General features: G+C 37.0%; 2 protein-coding genes across 3 annotated transcripts; both read right to left on the reverse strand.

Annotated features, from left to right (window-relative positions):
- Positions 1–1,853: 1,853 nt before the first annotated feature.
- Positions 1,854–4,668, reverse strand: LOC141908939 (uncharacterized). Of its 2 annotated transcripts, XM_074799236.1 has the most exons (9): positions 4,561–4,668; positions 4,389–4,463; positions 3,802–4,068; positions 3,354–3,527; positions 3,056–3,153; positions 2,814–2,935; positions 2,591–2,703; positions 2,357–2,508; positions 1,854–2,267 (listed from the first exon to the last, which is right to left on the reverse strand). In XM_074799236.1, exons 3-9 carry the CDS (start codon positions 3,927–3,929, stop codon positions 2,062–2,064), a joined length of 993 nt encoding a protein of 330 aa, XP_074655337.1. In that variant the 5' UTR covers positions 3,930–4,068; positions 4,389–4,463; positions 4,561–4,668; the 3' UTR covers positions 1,854–2,061. The 2 variants fall into 2 exon arrangements, with proteins under 2 accessions (XP_074655337.1, XP_074655338.1); XM_074799237.1 differs by having other exon boundaries at positions 2,129–2,267; positions 2,357–2,459; positions 4,389–4,653.
- A 5,296-nt stretch (positions 4,669–9,964) lies between these two features.
- On the reverse strand, positions 9,965–12,806 carry LOC141909149 (uncharacterized). The gene is made up of 8 exons (XM_074799534.1): positions 12,605–12,806; positions 11,929–12,056; positions 11,692–11,828; positions 11,022–11,170; positions 10,761–10,932; positions 10,487–10,666; positions 10,173–10,254; positions 9,965–10,100 (listed from the first exon to the last, which is right to left on the reverse strand). Exons 1-7 carry the CDS (start codon positions 12,804–12,806, stop codon positions 10,197–10,199), a joined length of 1,026 nt encoding a protein of 341 aa, XP_074655635.1. The 3' UTR covers positions 9,965–10,100; positions 10,173–10,196.
- Between the last annotated feature and the right edge of the window lie 5,473 nt (positions 12,807–18,279).

Below are 18,279 nucleotides of genomic sequence, written 5' to 3' on the forward strand. Positions count from 1 at the left end.
GAAATTAGTCACCAGGAATTGGTGCAAAAGCCGAGATTTATAGTTGATTGTATAAATCCTATGATACAGAAATATGTAACAATATCATATAAACAGTACCTCGATCTTTGTACGGATCTTAAACCCTCCTGTCGCAAAGTGGTAGAATTACTTTCTTTTCCAAACGTTTTGTCAGCTCCTCAGTCAAATGTTGCTACGTTACTGAAGAGATATGTCAGATCATTGGATGAAAGCATGTTATCTAAGTTCCTCCGCTATTGTACTGGTTCTGACATCTGTAACTGCCAAAAGATTGACGTGACCTTTACTAAGGTAGACGGTCTCCAACGAGCTCCCGTTGCTCGAACATGTGCCCAGATATTGGAGTTACCAGAAACATATGACGAATACGTCGAACTGAAACAAGAATTCGATAATATTCTCCAGAGCAATGTTTGGGTTATGGACGTCGTATAAAATTATTCTAGAAACGAAATGACGTAATCCACGTAAGTTTCATATTTTCAAAGTTGGATCAAAACGTGTTTAAGTTCTTTTGTTTAGGCCAAAAGTGGTGTGTTTATTTTTAATATTGCCAGCCCTGATGTCGTTTCTTTTATCATAGAATTACTTAGTGACGATCTTTTTAATGATAGAAGTAATTATTCATGCAGTGCATTTTGACCAGGTTCTACAGTTCTCGGTTAAGTTTGACTGTAGAGTTAAAGCATTGGAAATATTGAAAAAAACCGACTTAACTCTCGAGTCAAACCTTACCGAGAGCTGTTAAACTTGCTCCTTATATATGTCGTTTCAAATCAGGGCATCAATCATGACCAAATACGTTTTTTGTTTGTATTGAAAACAGGGCGATTTGGGGATGCCACTTCTCTGCTGTCAAGTTATGTTTTGTCTCGAAATTGTAAGACAATCATCTTTAAGTACATATTGATATATTGTATCAACACGGTATTAAAACGTAGATAATGTTTTAAGGCTTTTAAGAGAAACTTTGATACTTCGATTAAAATATTCAAATATCTTCACTTCATTGCGTTTTCGTTCTTTCATGGTGTCTCACTTTCACTTGAGCTGCAAATGATATCGTAGTACGAAAGTGTCATTGGCACGTATTCGAACACGATTAAATTATATACTGTCAAAATTGCACATTCATATAGAGATACAGTGGAACTCGTTATAACTAACTGGGATACAACGATTCATCGGACATAACAAATACAAGATTGTGTCCCACATTAGACAATTTGATTAATTTCACACTGGATATGACGAAATATCTGTTAAAATGAACAATATTTTCTGGTCCCCAGAGGTTCGTTGTAACGAGGTTCCAATGTATGCATCTTCACCTGTCATGGGAATCGAATTCACTAAGCTAAAGCCGTGTTCCCCGAACCCCTTGACCTCGCGAGTCGTTGGTGTCGTTACTAGCCGACCATAATCCGGTCGTACCAATCACAGCGCTTTAAGCAAACGACATTATAGGCTTCTGTTGGTTTTCCCGTTAAATGGACCAATCAGCGTACAATGAGGTATTTCAACCAGTAATGAAATCACGCGTCGTGAGGCCAGGGGGTGGTGGAAACGAGTTCGGGGTGCGATACCAGAACCCTGGCATGCGAGGATGAAAGTTATGTGACTTGTCCATAAGACCACTTTTTAAAAAACCGCTTCATAGAACTTTCTCAAAATAAATTTAATCAAAAATACATCTTTTTGAACCATACGCAAATTTATTCTGAAGCGTTTTGAGAATAGCGGATACTGGAGTACGCTTTCGCAGATAATTCTCCATGTAAATTGATGGCACGTGTATTCTATTTCTGAGACACCTACTTGAGATGGGGTTGAATAGCGAATTAAAACATGGGTAGTGTTAGTATGATGTATTACTAAGCCCAAACAGTCGCATGAATCCATGAAAAATTACAATCATATTCTTTTCAACGCGTAACGTATATCATAGATATATTTGAATCTTCGAAATACATCATGAACAGACAACACATAAACCGTGCAGGACAGATACGTATAAAAATGATTCTAACATGTATGCTCTCAGAATTGAGTTAATAGCCAGTCATACAAAGCAGCGGCTTCTGGGGTTGATGTCGGTCTTGATTGTTGTCCCTGCCTCGTTATAAGATCACACATCGCTGAAAAGTCCGGATCACAGCCTCTCGATTCATTCGGCTTACTACAAAATTCCTCTCGAATTTGCGGAAGTAGTCCAGCGTCCACTGGAAATTTGTAGTCTATCGTGCCTGAAAATATTATTTCGTATTATCAAGAAGTGATAAAAACATCGTAAACTTAGAAACCTATGCTCATTTTTATACAGCGTATTTCGTACCGTAATATTCCAGCGAGAAGTATAATAGATCAGGTTTTCCGGGTGGAACATCCACATTTCGTTGAGGCCTGATGGCATGTGTATTCCACTCCTGCACGAAATCCTGAAGATCGGCATTTATCAAATCAAAAAAACAGTATCTTAAGGTTTGACTGAAAAATATTGGAGAAAGGGAAATTACTACGTGGATCACAAAAAATCGCCACGCGCTTTGAAGGCGGGTATTTAACCTACATGTGCACAACGTCCGCGGTAGATAGACTTCCATTTTCCTCCATATCTTTAAATACGTTCATCCAAAACTGAACAACTTCGTTTCGAAGACTTCGCCACCATCGTTCAATGCGCTTAAAACAAAGAAAAATAAAATAATTGGTGAGTTTTGAAGTATCTTAAGTTGGTTCTAGCGCAGAAATGGGGATTGTCCAAATCTACCCATATTAATGACTCCACGAACCTGATTACTCGTAGATCTACCCACAAGAACGCACGTTTCGTCGTCATATTCTGCTCTAAAGGCCTTCTGAATCGCTGCCATTCTGCCGGTTCCAGCGTCCATACGGATGCAGCGAGGAACTGCTGAATGATGATATAAAGATGACGGTCAGAGTATTATCTTAATCGACGATTGATAACAGATAATTTTTCCCAGGCATAATTTCGGCACATTGTGTATTTATGTATGACAATTCTATCTACCTTCAATGTCCTGAACGAAATCTAAAAAGTACCACGCAACCACCTCTGGGTCATTATTAGTATTTCCAACTCTTAACCAAAGGATTCGTCGGGAAAATCTTTTAAATATAGACTGTGTTTATGAACATGTTCGACAAACCAAATTCTGAACTTAAAGCATCCAAGAAAGCAGTACTGAATACAGCCAGATTGTAAACGACGCATCTTATTATTTACTATCGTTTACGTATTTACTATTCTGCTGTTGATAGGTGGAAATAATATCTTTTAGGATATATCAATTATATATTATGTTTACCCATCTATACACCCATGAATCGGGAAACCAAAAGTCTTGAGCTTGTCATAACCATCGAGATGGACAAGATAATTGGGACCCTTGTTAAAGTAACGTCGTCGTCTTAAAACTCCATGGGTCCTATTCTGTACTCCTTCGAAGTCTAAATTCTGAAGGATATTGGAAACTAGAGACCTAGAAGTAAACAATCATATAACAAATGAGTGAAGTGATCCAGATCTCATCTTAAAGGTCTTACATCAATCAAATACACATTTATACATATGCTGGCCGATTCGAAAGTTCTTTTTGTCAGGAGTAACAAAACTGACAATTCTTCAATTTGGCCAAAAAATATTTTTCGAGAAATTAAGTTGTTTTTTTAGTTATGGCGTTTTGGTACTTTAGCGCCCTCATTTATCATGTCAGGAATTAACCGTGTAGGTAGCCACCCGATCATACATCTTACCTAGGGGCTCTTATTCCGTAGCGTTGACGGAGACGTTGTGACATAGCACGATATCCCATGCAACATCCGCTGCCAGCAAGCTCAACCTGTAATAATGCAGAGAACATAATCTTAAACCCAAAAGACATTTTCAATTTCTATCAGATATAAGCATCACTTCAAAAATTCGGATTACTTTCCTCGACTGCAGCGGTTACGTCTTTGAGAACGTAATTGTTGTTCCTTTTCAAACCTAACCTATTCAATTGTCGTTTGAGGTGGCGTTCACTGAAAGTTTAAAATAAACAAGACGGTTTGTGGACTAAACTACTATATTACATCATTATAAGGAGTAATATTGAATAAAAATGGCAGTGCCCATACGTAGCTGCAGACAATTAAAACCTATTCTTAGACCATCTTGATGTAGGCCATGGAATTTATATATATATATATATATATATATATATATATATATATATATATATATATATATATATATATATATATATATATATATATATATATATGTATATATATATATATATATATATATATATATATATATATATATATATATATATATATATATATATATATATACGTACCTAATAGTTATTCCAAAGTTAGATAACATGGCAATCCTCATTTCTGCATTTGTGTACCCATCTGCAAAAAGCTTCCTAACAGTATCATCAATTAGAGGAATCTGTTAAGATCATCAACAAGATCAACAGCAAATCCGTTGAGCAACTTGGTCTTTATTACGTAAAAGGATACAAGTCCGAACGGTGTCCATTATAATTAAGCGGTCGTGCACGAGTACGTATGCGTATGTACATAATTTGTATGTCAGCATCTGGAGTAGACACGTTTCCGGGGCGCCAAAACGAAAGTTCGTTTTGGCGGGGGCGCCAAAACGGCATTTTCCTTGTTTTGGCGCGCCAAAACGAACTTTCAGAGAAATTTCGACGTTTTTCGTTGTTTTGGCGGGGGCGCCAAAACGAAAGTTCGTTTTGGCGGGGGCGCCAAAATGAAAGTTCGTTTTGGCGGGGGCACCAAAACGGAATTTTCTTTGTTTTGGCGCGCCAAAACGAACTTTTAGAGAAATTTCGACGTTTTTCGTTGTTTTGGCGGGGGCGCCAAAATGAAAGTTCGTTTCGGCGGGGTCGCCAAAACGGAATATTCTCCGTTTTGGCGCGCCAAAACGAACTTTTAGAGAAATTTCGACGTTTTTCGTTGTTTTGGCGGGGGCGCCAAAACGGAATTTTCTTTGTTTTGGCGCGCCAAAACGAACTTTAAGAGAAAATTGGACGTTTTTTTTCGTTTTGGCGTTCTGGCGTTCTGGCGCCCTCATTTACATACCAGGAATTTTACGCTATGGCCCTTATCAGCCACCATACTTTTGAGTTTTAGCTTTGCAATATTTTGTATACAAGGGGAGCCAAACGTATTCGTTAATTTCTTCAAATCATCTTCATTGTTAACCTCTGATATTTTTTGCGTGATGTTCTTATTCCTAATCTTTGATGATTTTATTCTTTTGACTCTTTTCTTTTATTCTATTGAATTTATGTACGAGTTTAACATGTTTTTCTAAATGAGCTATACTAGGAAAAGATAAATTTACGCCTGATGTCCAACATAATGCGCACATAACAAAATTTAAGTCATGGACAATAGATATATGCTTATCAAGGTCCGGACGACTTGAACAAATATAAGGGGATTTAGAATTATTTTTTATGCGTAATGAACATAAAACTGTCTTAGTTGTATTGACAGGAACATTTTTATTTGTTTCTTTCAGGTCTGAAGTAACCTCACGTGTTCTTATATCAACAGTTGAGTCTTCATTATCAATATCATCTATATTATCATTAGCTAAATCAGAGTTTTCATTTTTACGATTCATTTGCAATTCATTTTCAGCTGGTTTATTAGGTAACGGTTCACTAATTACATTTTGGGACAACTCAATTTTTTCATCTAGCACTGTTTTTCCTAATTTATATAATGCATCTGTGACAGTTTTATTAAATGAAACACCTCTTTTTGATAATCTTGTTCTTTTTCTACCACCATGTCGGTCACTCCAAGAAGCCTGGGGAAATGAAACATTAGGACGATAGGGATCATAGACAACAGACTCCTCAGAAGATACTAAATCATATTTGCTGTCTTTAACAGCTCCACCAAGACGTCGGGGGCCAAGATTGTGAGGCTGCCGTTTGGCTAGTTTGCCTGAAAGAAGTGGAACCCCTAAATGGCTTTCATCATGTAAGATTTTCAATATCTTGGCCTTCTTTTATAAATTCAAGCTCTTCACTTGTTGCTGAATGTAAAACAGCTTTCAATTCATCAATCAAATGACTAGTAAGAACTTGCCGAGGTGGATAATTGTTGACACCACTTTCAATTTTATGCGACAAGTAAGACGACAGCAGTTCATCAACTCTGTTTATTTTCTTGTTGTGAGCTATTAGGGCAAATAGATGTTTGCAGAAGTAAGGCTGTCCCTTCATTATGAATGCTTCGCAGCTACAAATACCTAGTTGAAGATTAACTATATGATAATTATCTCCTATTTTCTCTTGTAATGCATCCGGAACCAAGGTGAATAAATACTTAAAATAAAGTCTAGCAGCAAGTGAATCTAAGTCTCCAATATAACTGCGACATTTACTGATTATATCATAACTGTGTTCATTAGAGATCTGATTAAAATTACAGGCGAGAAACTGACTACTTACAGGCGTACTTGATGGTAATCGATCTTCTAATATTTGAAGGTCATAATCATTAGTGACACTTTCAAAAAATTGATCAGACAGTGGCTCATCTGACGTATCTTCGGACCCACATATATTTCTATTTGACTTTCTGCGAGGACTATTAAAAATACCCCATCCATTTCCATCAGAGGCAACCAAAAATCCACTCTTTAACAATTCAAGTGCTCTATCACAGGTTCCTCGCACAAATGTCTTCTTTCGTATAGTTCGAATCTTTTCTGAAGATTTTTGGTAATTAAAATTGGCCGCTTTTAAATCATCATCAAATACATAACGGAGCATTTTTACTACAAAAATTGATATCAAACGATTGAGATGATTGCTGAAATATGTTGAATCTATATCTTTGAATTTTCGTTCAGTAACATTGTCTGTCATAAGAAGGGGATTGTGACGGTCAGTAGCTATGGTGCGATATATCGGCTCAGCATTAAATATTTCTGACCATGTCTCAGATGAAAACCAATTTGTCTCGAGATAATTTATCAAATTTTTCTTTGAGTCATCACTTAGTAAGTTTGCAGGGATATTATTCTTTATAAAATTGAGAAATTCATTAGCAAGGAAAGTGTGGGAAGGTTTATCCCATGAGCGCATAACACATTTAAATCCCGTCTCTAATGGCCTCATAAGCAATTTTAATTGTGAATCATTATTCAAAGTACGTCTAATGCACTGTAAAGCATGAAAATTACAGAGAACAGACAGCAAACCATTTAATGATGCTCCCCTTTTAAGGGCAGTATCTCTGTCATGTTGTACTAGAGGGGAAAGGGGTTGAATGAAAGAACATGGACGGATTGAGAAAAAACCACTGCCATCATTGTATATATAGAACTCTCTAGGATGTTGACAATCTATTCTTTGACAGGGTGTGTTAGCACATAAAATCTGAAGTGAGAGAGCATGCGAATCTGCATCATCAGAATTGCTTACTGAAGCTGCTGCTATACGACCTTCGTTTAAACTATCAGTAAATGTAATAAAAGCTGGTTTTGAATCTAACTGCATTGAAATCATGTTTAACATCCATTCCTATAACTGAACGGCCAAATTTTGATAGATATGAAAGATTTTTTTCAGGAGCTAATACAAAATGATAATTTTTTTTCAGACTCCGATCTCCCCTTTGAAATAAAATCACAGATTCCACTTCAGTCTCTAATAGTTTTTCAGTATTGCGCCAATCTGAGCTAACCAAAGGGATATCATCTTGGCTTCGCATACTTTTTTTAACAGCCTCCCTATCGATATAACGCAATCGATCACTTACTTGCTTTAATGTATGATTCACTGAGGAGCTTTCTTCATTTTCATTTGACAAATGGACTTTCTGTTGATTGTTTGTAGCAGAAAGAACTTGTTTTGGAGTAGCTTTAAGTACGATTCGTTGTTGATCCCACTTATCTCTGGTTGCTAGGGATGGACGTTTATTTGATTGTACAGGAACACTCTGATGGTATTTACCATTATCGCAATGTTTATATATCTTCCATGTTGAAAGGTCATCATTGTATAAGACAAGCTTTATTTTCCAATTGCAAACTAGATGAGGGTGTTTTGGTTGATCACTTAATCTTGCCTGGGCTGGTCGATCCTTTTTTGTTCTCAATTTATAATTGTAGCGAATAACACAAAGTTTCCTACCATCAGTGTCTAAAACCCATTTTTTACTAGACGCAGTTGTACAGTGCTCACAAATGTTAGGCAATTCTAAATTCAGATGACAAGCAGTGCAGTTCATGGCTGTTATTGATCTATCTAAACCACTAAGTAATTCACCACATGCTGAGCGACAATCATTTGACTTAGATGAACATGTTATGATCATTTCAACAACTTTTTTCCCATGAGGTTTTTCATTGATTCCTGATATGAACTCATATTTTTCATCAAATCTGTGAGTTTTCTTTCCCCCATCCAGCCTTTTCTGTTACAGATACCTTCATAGTTGTTTGATTACCTGGATAAATAGCACGCACATTTTTGTCAAACATATAGACTTTTTTGGTGATATCAAATGTAAATTTACTGAAGTGATTTTTGGTTTCAACACCAGTTTCTAATTCACCATCTTCTATCCACTGAATAGTAGTGAATTCTCGAATCCAATTACAAGCCTCTCCATTGTTCAAAAACTCATTGATTCTATCCATTGATACCTTATCATCCTTTCCAGCATCCGAGCATGGGAATGTTTTATGTAACTGCTTTCCCGTTTTCAAAGTGATTTTCAATTCTAATACGTGATTACTGTTTCTGCACCAATGATGAATTTTTGGTTTCCCTTTAATTAATTCGCTTAACTTGTTCAAACATTTTTCTTCCACTAAAGGGCTGCTTCTAGTAGGGCCTTGAGGTTTCTTGAGGTTAGCGTGCGTATACGATTCTTTTTTCCTCTTTGATACTGGTATTTCAAAGTCATCATCATCATTATCAGAAATTGTGATTATCTTAGTACCTTTCCTTTTCAGTTTAGATGCAAGACCATTCTCTCTTGGTATAACCGAAGAATCAGTTGAATAAATATGACTTAACTGAATTGATTGTCCAATTATCCAGTCAATAAGAACTTTGCGTATAAAATGTGAATGTTTGCTTATGTCATGTAAATATCCAATTTTTGAAGATATAGGGCTGAAACTAGTAAGATTTGAAAATTCCTCAATATCCTGGGCCGCAAGACATCCTATGAGTACAGCAGATGGACCACAGACAGAACTACATGTTTGAATAGGATAAAGAGGTGCACAAGATCTACCACAATTGACAAATCGGCGGCTTGCGTTATGATGTTCTGTATCATGGCAACAAAGAAGAGTGGGCAATGGGAGTTTAAAATTTGAACATAGCTCGTTGATATTAGCCACTAATGCTATTGGACAAGACCAGCCCAATGTGTCCAAATAAAAGAGCTTGTTGTTTACCTTATCATAAACTGCAAGGGCCCAATGATTAGCATTTTGAGCATTTAAAACAGAAACATTATCAATGCAGCCAACATGAAGGAAAAAGATCATTCCATCACATTGTTCAATAGAACCAATTTTAGTTACACACTCAAAGAAATATTTCAAATTGTTAGCACTGTGGACAGTTTCAGTGTGAGGGTGGTTGGAGGGTTCAGAATCAAACCAGTCACATACTTTCTTAAATTCATTTTTCTTTGCTTTGACAGTAGTTAAGATATAAATAAACCTGTTTATCTCACCCAAACTAAAGCATCCATAATCGAGTTTTACATGCGCATGCCCTGCTCCGGTTGTCAGTCTATCTTGAAGTTGAGTTTTGATCTGGTTAAGCTGGTTTAAAGGTGGTGTGTATCTCGATTGATCTGCTTTCTTGCACTCTTCAGACGAACAAATAACAAAATCTACATTAGTTGATAATCTGGTTTCTGGAATAATGAAAGTTGAAAAATACTCTAGCCCATCACTTGTCTCATTAGTTGTCGTATCTGCATTCATGTCGCTGGTTTCATCATCACTGATCATTATAATTTCCTCATAGCCACCACCGCTGAAACTTGAAAATAATTGCTATCATTATCAATCAGGGAGATATTTTTGTTACATGACCAATCAAATTGATATTTACCTGGATACAAAATTATAATTATTATTATTCCTGACCCTTGCGCGTAGAATCCTGCTCTGTAGCATCTCTCAGCAATTTTTCACTGAAATGAAATTCATATTCTTGCATTATTTACATTCATAATTCCTAAGATTTACCAAGCAACAGCATGGTTACAGTAAAAGCACTTGTGTAGATTAACAAGAAGAAACTAAGGAGAGAATAATAATTTGTTTGAATAATTCATAGCAGCTGTTATGTATTGTACCTTATTCCTATTGATTGAAGAAACAGTCATACATAATTTCTTAAAATTAACAATGTTTTTTCTTTACCTCGGTACATGGTGATCTATCACATGATCTAACAGTTCCATATCAGTTTCATAATGAAATCTGTTGCACCAACACTCCAGTTTCCTCGCAGGTTGATGAACGGCAGTACATGTATATGTTGAAGTCTTCTCACCAACCCAAATAGCCTTCTTAACCTTCTCAACAGTTAAGCAATCATACCTGAAAAATTAGATTAAGGGCAACATTTGCAGTGTAGAGACAGACATAACTTAAATTCTGAATTTATTTAGGTACCAGTATTATGTTTATTTACCTGTTTGTTGTTCTAAAATCAATGTTCTTCAGTGTTGTTGGTTTTCTCATATGTCGTCTACTGAGATGTTTCTTCTTTGATGGTTGAATATTGTTTGAATCGTCAGTTGTCACGCGTGTAATTTTTCTGGTTCGTCTCCATGAGATGACTAGACTCTCTGATTTTGGTTCAGCTGAAATCAATGAAAATTTGTTCTCAAGATACTTTCCACGTTTCAACATAACTGAAAATGTCATATTAAGCATTATTTCAAATGCTTACATAATGCTGGTTGAAAAGCACAAATACTCGAATAAGAATGTGGAAATTCATCAGTTACTTCCACAGGACGCGTGCAATTAGATAAGGGAGGATAATTGCAGTCATAGTCATCTACATCAAGTTGCTCCTCACACACTCGAATTGGTTCCCTTCAATTAAAAACCAAGAAATTAAACATTTATAAAAGGTTGATATCATAGAGTTCAACACTGCACTGACACCCTACCACTTGAAAATTTGCAAACAGGACTTTTTGAAGAATTTTCGAAAATAAAATGTGAAAATCAATATTCTGCCACCAAAACCTGCTAACACTACTGGACTGCTAATTAGCAAACTTGTTACTGGCTTTCTTTATGCATGTATGTGGCACAAAAATATTTGTGAGTTTTAATTTTTACTTTGTCGGTTCTACAGCCAACTATCGTCCAGCTTGTGGTGCCATCTCTGCGAGTAGCAAATTATTAACCCTGTAATTTAATTGGGGCCAATCTCTGGCCTTTATTTGGCCTAATTGGACGATGATCTGTTAGAATATATTACATATATTTTCAGTGATCTTAGACTTAGTATGTAAGATTCCCATTATCGGTCGATGTCTACGAGATAGAACCTAATAATTGACAGTCAAAGAGGAGTCAGCTATCACATTCCTAACTGGCTAACTTACGGTTTAATGTTTTCGAAGAGAGAAGCTGCCATCTTCTTGATACCAAGCCGACTGAAATGAAGTCCATCGGCGCACAAAAAGTCATTCAAATATTCATCGAAGTCATCATGACTGATGAATGTTGTAAAACCATAAACCTAAAACAGAAAATAAAATTCCATTATAAATTGGTGACAAGTCATTTCAGCTTAAACATATCAAAGACATGAAATATATGCCAAAACAATCACAATTTACCTGGCAAAGTTCTTCAAGCAGCTGATTAGCTCTCCTGATCTCCATATTCATTCGATCAATGAATGCCCGATGATCTCTTCGCTCCTTCGCCAAAACTACGTGCCTAGTCTCCCTCCTCAACAATATGCCTATAAAACAAAACAAAAAATGAATTATATCAACAACAATAATTTTCAATTTTGCAACTAGTGAAAACTTAACAAAGCCTACCTGATACATAAATCTGGCAATGTGGATTGAATCTCCGGAGCCTGTTGAATAGGCATACCATCTCATCCCTCACATTCACTGGACTTCGGCCCTATAATGTAAATTTATATCAATTATCATCACTGAAAGTTAAGAAAAAGTTGCAATTAATGACACTCTTTTTTTCTAATCAAGTGTTAACATTAGCCAAATCAAGTGTTCAAGACAAAAACAACACAATTTCTCACTTAGTAAGAGTCAATAGATTTAAGACACTGAATATTCACTAACTTTATACCTCAAAGTTAGAAATGGGCCTACTACACTAATACAGTAAGCTCACAATGTCATTACGGTATAAACTGAAAGAATGATAATCTACTAAGAAGCGTGCAATTATAAGCAGAAGAAACCTGAATAAGATTATTCGTGCCACCATGGATAACAATGCCATCTGCACCCGAAACCAGTTGTCCAACACTCGAACCTGCTGCCTCCAGAATCTCCGCAACCGTGCTCCCCGACCACCAGAACAAATTCTGCCACTCCACTACATCGATTAGGGTTGATCCTCTCCGACTACAGCAACCAGCCATATACTTCAGCATACTATCGCTGAAAAAAAGAACAGACGACGGCAACCCAGCACCAGGACTAGGAGCAGCTACCTTCCTAAAACTTAAAGACATGATTAATTATCAAAACAATACAATACAATAATACACCGAGAGAGAGGTGGAAATTGGATAGCAGGCTACCACTAACTTCTAGAATGAAACAGAAAGCCTAAGTAAAGGGACCTACAACCACGAAAAAAAACTTGAGCACGAACTAGGGCTACGGGGACCACAAGTGCGTTTAAAAAAATTCTTCACCTAAAAGTTAAAAATATACGTTAATTAGAATAAAAAGTATATAAAACTGACCGTATACGTAATATATATAAACACTTTGATGCGTATGTGTATGTAGATCTGAAGTATCGCGCTACCAATTGCTCGAAATTCGCTCAAAATGTAGCACGAAAAGCAGCTCTAAGTTACCGCAATAAGGGTGACCAAACAAACTGCGCATTCCCGCTGCAAAAGTTCACGCAGGTTAATTCCAGCAGCGTACTGACATGACCCACTTTTGAAAAACTGACATGTAGTGACGCCTGCGCACTCGACTGTTTTCTGGACTTAGAGAATTTCCCCAACACATACATCATGCGCATGCGTTAAAAACGGAGACATTGGAAACATTACGGTTTTTGCAACCGAGACACTCTGGAGGCGGCCATGTTACATTGTTCACGTGATGAAATACTGAAATCTGATTGGATCCGTATATTCCACGGAAGATGGCGGACGGGTTAAACCTGTCCTATTCTGACTGCGAATGCAGGTGGCGCAGAATTGGACAGGCGACCAGTCCATCTTCATTTACACCGGTTACTGTCACAACCCAAGTGGCAATCACCCCGTATTCAAACTATTATAAATTGAAGATTTCAGAGGTGGCACGTGCTCTCCAGGAAAAGAAGAAAAATAGTTCATATGAAGTAGAAGATTAAGAAATTATAGAAACGGAAGCCAAATCATTCATTACGAGCGGGTGGATCCGATTGTTTTTTGAATTTTTGCCACGCTGGGCGGCCCCGCAACCGCCAATTCGTTCGTTGGAATTAATACAATTTATATCTCCCAGTTTTGATGTGATTGGGATTTTGAAAAATCAATCTTGTGAGAATAGAATGGTACCGGTATTAGTAGTACGTATTTATAGTTTAGTATCACGTAGTAATAGACTGCTTAGCGGATGGATGATATCCTCGTTAGTAAGCCTGTACCATGAAGTTCGATCATTGGGTTATCATAAAGCCGTTCGTCTAAAATAATCCAGACGGAAAATATGGACCGAACCTCAACTGCATATTAAAACACAACAAGGTGACAACTGCAGTCCTTGGTATGCCGATGTGAGTCCAACTTTCCCTAGTTGAATAGCTCACAGACTTGGAATCATACCGAAAATAGCAATTGTGGAATTTATTCCTATTTCACTCGGAATAAACCGAGGAAAAATTTTGTGCTAAGTGGCGTACGATGGCGATCAAGATAAATTTTGAAATCTAAGAATAGTTGATTCCTAGTCTTAGTTTCATCAAGCGACTCCCTTTTGTTAAAATGTAATCATTCCTAGCTCACAAACGATATAAACTTCGAAAATCACTAACTATAATGATTCTAGATCTCGAGTCGGAAGTTACCAATAATCCCTTAATTTGAAATTAAACTAGTGATGTCCAGCTCAGAGACTCGAAATTTACACAAACGCTCGTGAAAAAAGGGCGATGATTAACTCAGAAACTCAGAATGTACTAACAAAATCACTTTTGAAATTAAAAGGGCAATGATTTCAGCTCACAGAAACTCGGAATTTACCTAAATCACTTATGAAATGCGATGATTTCATTCACTTCAGAAATGTAGCGGTGTGACATCGCTCTCTTGAAAAGAATCCATTGTTGTTCTGGTGAGTTGTGTGTGATCCCGGTTGTCACTGCGAAATTAAAAGGGCGATGATTTCGGCTCAGAAACTCGGAATTTACCTAATAGTCGCTTGCGAAATTAAAAGGGCGATCATTTCGGCTCAGAAACTCGGAATTTACCTAAAAGTCACTTGCGAAATTAAAAGGGCGATGATCTCGGCTCAGACACTCGGAATTTACCTAAAAGTCGCTTGCGAAATTAAAAGGGCGATCATTTCGGCTCAGAAACTCGAAATTTACCTACAAAATCGCTTGCGAAATTAAAAGGGCGATTATTTCGGCTCAGAAACTCGAAATTTACCTACAAAATCGCTTGCGAAATTAAAAGGGCGATGATTTGAGCTCAAAAACTCGGAAAATACCTAAAAAGTCACTTGCGAAATTAAAAGAGCTCATTTCAGCTCAGAAACTCGGAATTTACGTAGTCGGATACTCGCTTATATCACAATCACATTTGTATCACATGAATACTGATGGTCCAGAATTTTCTCCTCTTTTCACTTTTCTGTTCCGACCCTTTTTTTTCTGGCTGTAAATCGATGATACATATCAACAGTCGTTACTCTAGTTGTGAGAGTATATTGGAAAAAAATAAACCCGAAATATTTCAGTGTTTTTAATCATTTCTTGTAGATATGGATTGAATTTTTCCGTTTACAGAAATTAATTGGAAGTCGTATAGTTTTTGGAAACGGCTGGAAATCGGAATTTTTCGAAGTCGAAGGATTTGTCTGGTCCCAAAAAGATCCAACTTACGCAAGGCTTTTAGACTTCGGATAAACCGTCGAAATCACTTTACAATTTTAAAACTAGTTATTCATAGCTCAGGAAGTCGGAAGAAACCCCACTTCATCTCCGGTTCCTGAACTTCGCTGAAAAAGCTGAAACACTGAAAAGCTGAAACGCTGAAATAAAAACGCTGAAATTTCAGGGAGTTTCCAAAAAACGCCGAAATTTCAGGGAATTCCCGAAAAATGCTGAAATCGTGCTAGGTACCGACAATACACGTTTTGAAATGTTTTCCGGGCCGGTGTCCGCTGACGAGTCCTGATCCGTGTTTTATGCTCTACCTTCGGTTACAGAGACATGCCTTAAGGTCATCGTCATGATCGACTTGATCGATTGCGGATTGCGTGGATTGTTAGATGTGTTTTTTGCCATAGTTTTATGTGCATATACCGGTACGATCTAACAATGAAGTTATCACTTCATTTGAATAAATTCTTAATTACAGTAATATTAATTCACAATATTTTTTCTTATGTTTGGTGATTTCTTGCAACTTATCATTGCCAAGTCTCATACAAGTAGTTGCTGAATGAAAGTACAGTTAGGCTGAACCCGATAACCCAAATTAAGTGCTAGCATGGAACTAATGATTATTTTGATTCTATTTTCGGTGTCATTGAAATTCGTTAATAAAGGTTCAACCGTCATAGTATACTGTACTTAGCATTGCTACGATTGGGTGCCATATTTCTACAATTTCTACAAGGAGGAAGGAATCTTTAAGTGTCTTTGTTCCCGGGCAGGGTACGGGGTAAAACCTGGTTTACTTTCTCTTTCGACTTGCCGGAGACTACTATCTGCAATGTATTGCATGCTTTGATTTGTCTGGCCTATAGGAGTCGAACGATATTTTTTTCCCATACACAGGCTTGGCTTTAGTGTAGATGAAGGCTAGGCACTGCACATTGTGGATTGACTGGAACTCTTAACTCACAAAATTAAACGAGTCAACAAGAAAGATCCAATAATTGGATATTTGTCTAACTATATTATCTAACAGCTTGAAATAATACATAACACATTCTGCAAGAGTACACAAAGGAAATCAGTTCTTACATTATATCAGAATCAATAGTTCGCTTAACTCTGGCTAGAATTCTGGTTCCATTGCTTCATATTCTAATGAAATCCACTAGCATACCTTAGAATATCGCTTAGCTTAAGACTAAAAATTTGGTACCAGGAAACAGGGAAGAAAAGTGGGTGTACTGTACATCCGCAATTGACTTATTTCGAATAGCCATTTTATTTTTAAAAATTGTGTCGTTCAGCTATCCTGCTGCAAATTTCGCAGTTGAAGTTTACTGGTGCCATCTGATTTCTCAGTATCTCAAAAAATTTGCACATTCTAAGCCGGAATCTAAAAATAGGAAAAGGTGCATTTTAGTCGGATATAAAAGAATAGTGGCTAATACACCCTGGACTATATAGCCTATGGGTTGGGCCTAGTTTGAAAGCACTGAGGTCCGAGAGAACAGCACTTAGTAAATAAATACTGAAATTAAACTTACAAAACACCCAGTACTTGAGATGATGTACTTGACAAGAAGTGTCTCCAGCTAAGCAAATCAACTTTGTCTATGACTCCTCCTTTTATAGATTCAGTAGTAGTCTACAAATAAGAATCGGTACATTTTTCTAACAGTTGGTATGTCATTTCTTCAAAAAAACTAATTATTATCACGCCACAGCAAATAAATTATTCACAGTTGTTGAATGGTTTGCCCGATTTAGATTATTTGGTTGACGCTAATCAGTATGACCCATACGTAGGGGCCTACTGCATGCCATTGGCGTCAATCCATTCCATTCCATTCCACAGTGAATTAAAAAGAAATTTAGTTAGATCCCTTTTGTCCAAAAGCTGCATCATTTATATAACTAGCTGTCAAATTTAATTTACCTCCTTCAGAGAATACCATAGTGACATAGTCCGTCGCCCATCAACGTGTTGACAAAAGAAAAGTTGCTCCATGTTTTATACATGAACGTTCAAATAAGATATTTTGCGTCTTGCAGGGAATATTGAGCATTAGTGTTTAAGTTGGCTTGCACGGTTTGTGAATGGGTTTTCCTCATTATGCTGCCTGTACGCATTAAAAATCCGGATTTCAAGCGAATTAATTTGTCCAACAAGTGGCCCTCTAGAAGTATACTCCACACATACTGTCCATGCGTGTCTCTGTAACCGAAGGTAGAGACTAAAACACGGTTCAGGACTCGGCAGCGGACACCGGCCCGGAAAATATTTCAAAACGTGTATTGTTGGTACCTAGCACGATTTCAGCGTTTTTTGGGAATTCCCTGAAATTTCGGCGTTTTTCGGAAATTCCCTGAAATTTCAGCGTTTTTATTTCAGCGTTTCAGCGTTTCAGTGATTCAGCTTTTTCAGCGAAGTTCAGGAACCGCATCTCTCCTTACAGATTCGGATTTGGCACTCAGTCTGGAAATTATTTTTTTAAATGTGTTTTAGCTACCCCACTCAACAACGAGTCACCATGTTTAATGGATGGCTGAATTTTTTAATTTTGATGCTTTGTATGTTGCGCTCATCTTAATCACTATTCTAAACATTTAGGCTAAGTGACATCACGATGTGAATGCATTACATGTAATATTATGATTGAAACAATAAAAATAAATCCATGCTTCAAAATATTTCGTATTGGGGCTTACGTCGGGTACTTCAGTAATTATCATTAAATGTTATGATAGAATGCCAGAAAAATGTATGTGTAGGGCTGAACAGGTCATTCGTTGGGCTCTGCATCAAAGATCTGGTGGCCTCGAGATATTGCATTAGAAGCCTTGGCAGTACTTAGGAATCGATCTGCAGTCTT

The sequence above is a fragment of the Tubulanus polymorphus genome, chromosome 7 (assembly GCF_964204645.1).
Source record: "Tubulanus polymorphus chromosome 7, tnTubPoly1.2, whole genome shotgun sequence".
Classification (NCBI taxonomy): Eukaryota; Metazoa; Nemertea; class Palaeonemertea; order Tubulaniformes; family Tubulanidae; genus Tubulanus; species Tubulanus polymorphus.

What these genes read in the sequence shown, in the direction of transcription:
- LOC141908939 (XM_074799236.1), bottom strand. Translation starts at nt 3,929, where the DNA reads ATGTCTTTTGGGTTTAAGATTATGTTCTCTGCATTATTACAGGTTGAG. An exon ending in TACGGAATAAGAGCCCCTAG is followed by an intron (nt 3,528 to 3,801) that starts GTAAGATGTATG and finishes GTTTACTTCTAG; the next exon opens with GTCTCTAGTTTCCAATATCC. An exon ending in ATTCATGGGTGTATAGATGG is followed by an intron (nt 3,154 to 3,353) that starts GTAAACATAATA and finishes TATATTTAAAAG; the next exon opens with ATTTTCCCGACGAATCCTTT.
- LOC141909149 (XM_074799534.1), bottom strand. Translation starts at nt 12,806, where the DNA reads ATGTCTTTAAGTTTTAGGAAGGTAGCTGCTCCTAGTCCTGGTGCTGGG. An exon ending in CTCTTCGAAAACATTAAACC is followed by an intron (nt 11,171 to 11,691) that starts GTAAGTTAGCCA and finishes TTTTAATTGAAG; the next exon opens with GGAACCAATTCGAGTGTGTG. An exon ending in GATTTTAGAACAACAAACAG is followed by an intron (nt 10,667 to 10,760) that starts GTAAATAAACAT and finishes CTAATTTTTCAG; the next exon opens with GTATGATTGCTTAACTGTTG.